General features: G+C 32.3%; 1 protein-coding gene across 1 annotated transcript; it reads right to left on the bottom strand.

Moving 5' to 3' along the window:
* Window positions 1-1,175: 1,175 nt before the first annotated feature.
* Window positions 1,176-5,601, bottom strand: LOC113520791 (uncharacterized). The gene is made up of 4 exons (XM_026906199.3): window positions 4,588-5,601; window positions 4,045-4,125; window positions 2,062-2,227; window positions 1,176-1,351 (listed from the first exon to the last, which is right to left on the bottom strand). The coding sequence occupies exons 1-4, from the start codon at window positions 5,473-5,475 to the stop codon at window positions 1,188-1,190; spliced, it is 1,299 nt and encodes a 432-aa protein (XP_026762000.2). The 5' UTR covers window positions 5,476-5,601; the 3' UTR covers window positions 1,176-1,187.
* Window positions 5,602-7,693: the final 2,092 nt, after the last annotated feature.

Raw genomic sequence — 7,693 nt, 5'->3', positions numbered from 1 at the left:
AGACAGAAGCAAACGACTTTTGTACAAAGTCTTCCTCTGGTAAAATTGCGCCGCGTTGCTTTGATACAGCAAAATTTTCGTAGAGTTGAATGTGTTTCACGTAGAGTATATAATCGATTAGTTCCATGTTTTTTTTTAATAAATGATAATGGAATGGCAATCCCGTCCGCGCTAACGATATACATTGACGGGACACCAATTAGGGATACTAGGTGATAACGAAAAGGCAGATGAATGTCGACCTGATAGGGTATATTGCTAGCAATGGGACTAATAGTCCCCATTCCCCCAATTACTTCCATGTTAGGTGTCACGTCTGTGGGACATCTGGAAGAGAATAGTCGATTACAGATCATAGAGAAACTATAGTAACATTATCGTCAAGGGAGGTCCGTGGCTACTATGTGGGCCGGTGCTGGCAGGGAGCCGGTTTAATTCCTTGCCCTCAGATATGTTGAAGCGTAAAGCAATCATATAACATATGGTAAAATAATGTCAAATATGTCAAGACACTATCATCAAAAAAAAAATAGATATCATAATCGAAACTATACCATTCTGTATTAGAGTTTATATTCATGCATAGGCTTAGTATAACTACTAAGGTTTCATGTACTATATCCATTTGATGATAAAAAAAAAACAAAACATATAGGATTTGCTTTAAATTAACAACCAACCTCTGTAGACATAAACAATACTCTGACACTATAATGAAAATACCTACACTGTACAGCCATAGTAAGTCTGAATAGAACTAAGGCGGTTTCTCTCCAAAATTATAGGCATGTAAGCGTAGCTCCTTGGCAAACAAATGTATTAGTGAGATAAAAGTGCATACAACTTTTAGTCAAACTGTCTTTCACATAGTAACGGTACTGATTATCACTGTTGTCATAAAAAGCCTTTATGATCCCATTAATATTATAAATACATATATTGTAAATAAGAAAGTTTGTAAAGTTGTTTTGATTTTCGTATGTTACACAATCAAGTTCAAACGGCATAACAGATTTGAATTAGATTTGGTTCATACGTATATAATGTTACCTTATATAATGTTGCATGCAGGCAAAGTGACGAGAAACAGCTAGTAATAATAAAAATGTAACAATGGTTTATTTTTAAGGTACAGAAAAACTATTTTATTTATTTAAATAATATATCTATATTTATATTAATATATTTTAATTTATAGTTTGTAACAATATGATAGTGTATGTTACTACTACAGAAGCAACAGATAAAAGCATAGAGTAGTTTAGACGAAAAAAATTTGCAATATTAAAATAGATAGGGCGCGATCGTATTAGGTCCCGAAGTTCAGTTACGGTGTCTCGTAATTCTTCGTCTGTAATGCAAAGACCAACCATAAATATTGTTAATAATATTATTCTTATTAATTTTCTTTTTATTTATTCAATACTTATTCTTCTCATTCTTATTTATTTACTCATATTAATTGTATTACAAAAATTATAAATAAATATTACATTATAAATTCGAAAGTTTGTGAGGATGAATGATTATTAGACTTTCACGCACTAACTACTGAATGAATTTAAACTCCCATGTAGTCCCGGTATAAAATAAAGCACTTCCTTTTCTGTATATGTTGTAAGAGACAACTAAGGAAGGGCGTGAGGTGGACAGCAACGTCCCCTTTTAAACATCTCCAAAGTCATCTGCGGTTGCCAATCCGCTTGCCAAACATGGCAACTACTGGCAAAACCCCTCAAGGGGGAGGCTTATGTTCAGCAGTGGTCAGTTAAAGGCTAATATGGTGATGTATTTAAATGAAATTTGGTACACGGATAGGATATATCCCAACTAACAAACAATACTTTATATATTGTTTCACGCGAGTGAAGCGGTGGGATAGAGCTAGTATTGTATACACGAGTAGTACAACTATACAAACATTAGTAGGCGAGTAGATAGGAATTAGTAGAACTATTTTCTTACGTACTTCGTACGTTATTCATTCCGTTTTCCTTCAAATGAACGGTCAGCTTGCTTGACATTTCATGTTGCATAAAAAACTATTAATAGATACTTTACCTGGTTGCCTATTGATAAGAATATGGTCAGCGATGTTAAGTATGTTGTCGGTTTGTCGATGGACTTTCTCGCAGTTGTCTACCAAATTCACTAATATCACCACACACATGAGCAGACGTAGCAGACTACATACCGCTGGAAAGTAACCAGCGTCGTAGGTGGTATGCTTCATAGAAAAAAAAAGTCATATGTAGTTCATTTTAAGCTTTTGCATTATTTACACATATTTTAAATACACTATCGGGACTTAACGCGATGGCATTTTTTTTATAGATAAATAGTATCTACACACCTGCTTCTTTATTGCCGAGGTTTCGACTTGGATTGCACCTCGTCGTGGCCAGGACAGGACCGAAGTATATAAATATTATTTACCTGCACAATATCGCGTTAAGTCACAATAATGGATTAAAAATATTTGTTACGTATAAATTAAGCATTTCTCGAAGTTTAGCATACATGAATTTGCTTACAAATAGTATATAAGGAAATTCTTGTATATAATTCCGATCGATTGCTATTGGAATATATCGCGTAGAGCACGCTCGAATTGCAGATACCTGTATTAGTACAATAACTAGTTTTTTACCATTCAATTTTCACAGAATTAATTAATTGCTCAATACCATGATAACTGATAGGATGGACCGTAAACTATTAGATTACATACGTACTAGATAATCTGTTCAAATACGCAAGTCTCTGCAATTTAGTATCTAGATACTAAATTGCATCTAGTATCCGTAAATCTCTAGATACTTACGGATATTAGCTTGTACAATGCCCTTCATGATGATGAAGATCAGAACGACAAAGGAACATTATTAGAGAAAAGATGGTTTTACTCGGCATGATGATAACAATAATAATAATAAGTTTATTTCAAAATAAATGTTACAAACATCTTTAAACATAGGTGAAACCCTGCTCTCTAAATAGGTAAATCCTGTACTTTATGATACCGCGGAAGTACCTACACATAAATTTAAAAGCGCCCACACACAATTAGTTAGCATATATTATTATTTTGTACCGTTCCGTGCCATGCCGTGTGTGCCCCGGCATAGAATGGACTACCTCTTCCTTTCCCGTGGCTGTCGTAAGAGGCGACTAAGGGAGGGCGAGGGATAGACAGCAGCGTCCCCCTTAAAACATCTCTAAAAGCCTAACTGCGGTTACCAACCCGCCTGCTAAGCATGGCAATTACTGGTAAAACTCTTTGGGGGAAACTTTATGGAAAAAGCTTATGTTCAACAGTGAACAGTTAATGGCTGAAATAATAATAATAATTATTATTATTTTGCCCACCTAGACATCCTCTGTCATATCATATGTATTGCTTTTCGTAATAGTAAAAACATATAACATCGGTACGTTTTACAATAAATTAATAATATTCATAGCAACGTCCTATGGGGTTTGAGTATAATTAATATAGTATAAATAAATACCTAAGTTCCGTTTTGTTAATTACTATCTAGTACCGTATGCTCCCGACATATAATAGGCCATCCCTTATTCTTTCGTGGCTATCGTAAGAAGAGGTTAAGAGAACTTAATGTTCGAGGGATGGGCAGCACCGTCCTTCTTGAATCATCACCAAAATCTAACTGCGCTTGCCAATCCAAAAACGGCGGCAAAACCCCCCATAAAGGGGAGGCCTATGTTCAGCAGTGAACAGTTAAAGACTGATATGATACGAATAGGTACGCATTGTTATGGAATGTTCCAACAGAATTTAATGAAAATGTAAACAAATGAATAAATGACTCGACCATGTAGGTATGAGACAGTCTTAATATGCAATGAATAAAATATCGACTAATTGATTGAATATTTCCACTTGTTAGTAATTTCATTTAGATAATGTATCTGTGATAATTTTAATAAATAACTTACTAGTATATTAAAAAAAATGAGTTTTTCATTTTTGTCTATTGAAATATTATATTTACTTAACAGTGGGAATATTCTATTTCTTACCTGAGATCCAATTAACATTCTGACTGCGAGATTCAAAAATCTTATCATATCAATAAGTAAACTTAGGCTATTTAATAGAAACTGGAAGAAAAAAAAATTAGATATAGTTAGATTCCTGTATTGCAAAATTTTCTAGATAGTTAGGTGTATTTATCCATATGATTAAAATTATTTTGTACAATTTATTTTATTTTGTTATTTGGGTGTCGAACGATTAATACTAGGCTCCAAGCAGTGATCTATTAATTTTCCAGATAATGCCTCGTTTAGAGGTAAACGTGCTTGGACAAAGCGGTAGTCGGACATCGATGGCTAATGTGCAAAGTTGCAGAACTTTCGTTTATAATAATAGTAGTCAATCTTCGAGTATCAGCGGTCGCACACATTGGTACTGATGATAGTGGAATAAAAAAAAACAGCAATAATAGACTTCCACCAAAAAACATCTAGTTCTTTAAAGTATTTCTATGTAAGTGTAATAAAATATAATAGATTAAGCATACAAGAAACTCAATTTCTTATATTTATTTCATAATCGCTCACCCGAATCCCAAACATGTTGTTGATGAACGTAGATTGTTCTATGAGCATCAAGTAACATCTACATAACCATTTTACTTCGTGATCGCTGCTACACAATGGCTTTATTATCAGATTTTTTTTCGTTAGCAATTTATTAACTCGTGAGCATGCATCAGAATAAAACCAGTTCAGATTATTCAATAAATCACTTTCTACTCCCGGTAAAGGTTCAAGTGAAGCATATTTATGTTGAAGTAAATCACAAATGCTTCGCAACCGACATTCAATCTGCATAGCATGTGCAGATAAATCCAATGTAGTTAAAATTTTTATCAAGAGAAAAATGTACGCGACGGAATACATTATTGGTGTTAACCAACCGAAACTCAAAACCCAAGCCGCAAAGTCACAAGCTGAAGTTATAAACCAACTGAACAGAAAGAAGACAATACTTTTCATTATTCTTTTTTTAATTGCAGGATAATTTGTAACGCCGAGAATTTTATCAATATTTCCATATTGTTTATAATATTCAATGCTCACGTTTCTTCCGTATTTGTATGCGTTGTAGACATCAACTAAATATTGAAAATAATCGAATACCATTTGCACTAAGTCAGTAAATTTAATTGAAGCATTTATTTGACTATATACATTGATCACTTTATAATACAGAGTGAAAAAATTTATTACACCCAAAACGGTGACTGTTAACGCATATTTGAAAAGTATACAAAAATTATCTAAGGACGTATTAATCTGCAAATTGCAATTCAGAGAAAATATCTTCAGTAAAGTATTCAAAGGACCCAGTACGTTGAATGCATATTGCCCGTTATCGACTTTTTTAGATATCATCACGTCACGTATTTGATTACGTCGGACATTCAATTTTATAGAAGCGCACATAGAGCTACTGTTCGTTTATGACTGAGTGGAGCAGGCAATTTATAAGTGTGGTGTTGTAGCTATGTCACTACCTAGTGGAAGTCTGATTAATTATACATGACAATCATATTTGAACGGTTTGCTACACTCACGATAATAGTTGGTAATAATTTAACAGTGTTCCCACGTATTCGATTAGTAATTAATTATTAGGTGTACAAGTTTATTACGATATTAAACTAGTAGGTAACTATTGGTATAAGTGAATTGTATTACCTACTAGATACTAGTTGTAAATGTAACGTCGTTTACAGGTGCTTATAATTTTCAATACTAAAAAATATTTTTAATAATCAGACACTTATTTATTTATTATTGTTTTAAATGAAACAGGCCAGGTGCGAGTTGACCTCACACGTCGAGAGTTTCGTACATAAATATATACATAATTATGCGATAAAATGCATTTCTCATACAAAATATTCATATTACAATTGATCATTTTTGTTAATCGGTAAAAATTAGACTAATTAACTACATTTGGTTTTTAAAAAGTTTTTTTATTAATTTCTCATAATCAGTTTCAAAATAAGTACCTACAACATGAAACCCATTAATACATATACCTATGAACTTTTATACAGATACGATTTTTCTTGGTCCTAATTATTTAGTCGTATTAATATGGATTAAATGTTATTTATTATTTAGGTATCAAATAACTTCATTTTAACTTCTTGTAGTGTATCATTTTGTCTGTAAGTATAGTTAAGGTGACCAACAATTTTTTGTTCAAAAAGAGTACACTTTACAAGTATTTCATAGGTAAAAACAGAAAAAACGATAAAAACTTTATTCTCTTTTAAAAACATATTTTTCTTCGGAGTGGAGTTTTTTGCTAAATGAGGATGTTCGTCTAATAATGTAGCCACATCCGAACAACTTTCATTTTGCATATTAAATTTGACTGTTAAGACGGCTGACAATGTTTTTACAGAAAGTTGCGATTTCTCACTGCTCCAATAATCATTCTCTTGTGAAAATACCCTTTCAACAGCATTAGTGTCTGGACAACATAAGGAAATTTCTATTAAAACTTTTAAATTTTCATGTGGGACATGTTCTACTCTAAAATGCCGAAAGATTTCTACCCATCTTTTGTCAAGTTCTTTTTTCTCATTGTTCCATTTCTTCAGTTTTATAAAATTATACAAATGAGTACTTTCAGAGTACAAGATTTGAAAAGAGTACAGTTTGCGAAAAAAAGAGTACAAAACACAGTAAATGAGTATAGTTGGTCACCTTAGTATAGTCCTATCCCAGTAAAATTTACACTTTTAGTTCTCTAAAACAGTTTCTGGCTTATATTTATTAGTAAGGCTACTTTTTTTTCGTATAAAATCATATTTGATGAATTGTACTGCTCATGTCCATAGGCGACAGTTACCACTTTCTATCAGGTGTACCGTCAGCTTGTTTGCCATTCTAAATTGCAAAAAAATATTGAATCTACCTGATCGAGTCTATGTTTGTAGTTCGTTTGCACAATACTTTTACAGGTTACAGTTATATGCTAAATAATTTCTTCTGCACTATTGCAGTGTCTGCAGAAATCAGTGTTCTTGTCAGTGGTCTAATATGTTTTTAGTCATTCTTTCAACATATCTTTGTCAATGTATGGATGGCAAAGGTTTACCAAAGATTTGGTTTGATTTGTGTGTGTGTGTGTGTGTGTGTGTATATGTGTAAAAAATATTTTTTCTATCTTATGACGTGTAACAAGTCTTCTATACTTTCATAATTTAATGTTAGAAGCCATTTAAAGAACACATTTTTGCAGTTATAAATGTTTAGTTGTAATATGTTCATCTTTTTATTAATCTTGTTGTAAATTGATTGCCCATGATAATAGGAAAATTTTTGGATAAAAGATGTCTTACAATTTGCGTTATTAAAAACAATATCACTACGTTTTTTTTGCTACATTCATAAATGTTTGCAGATTGTTAGAATCTGCAAACATTATTGTATTTCATTCATTCATTCATTTCATTCATATTGTCTTACAATTAAAACTTTATTCTCCTGGTATAGAAGTGTAGTAGAATAAGTATATGGGCAAAAATTACTAAATTTTAGAATACATCTTTGTACTTTTTCAAGCATGAGAACGTGATTCCTAGATGCACCTCCCCAGGAATCAATACAGTACAGAATTACATAAATTGGCATATAGGTA

Source organism: Galleria mellonella, unplaced genomic scaffold (genome assembly GCF_026898425.1).
Source record: "Galleria mellonella isolate WM207_F2 unplaced genomic scaffold, CSIRO_AGI_GalMel_v1 utg36, whole genome shotgun sequence".
NCBI classification, from domain to species: domain Eukaryota; kingdom Metazoa; phylum Arthropoda; class Insecta; order Lepidoptera; family Pyralidae; genus Galleria; species Galleria mellonella.
This window is presented reverse-complemented; position numbering and strand designations above follow the sequence as displayed.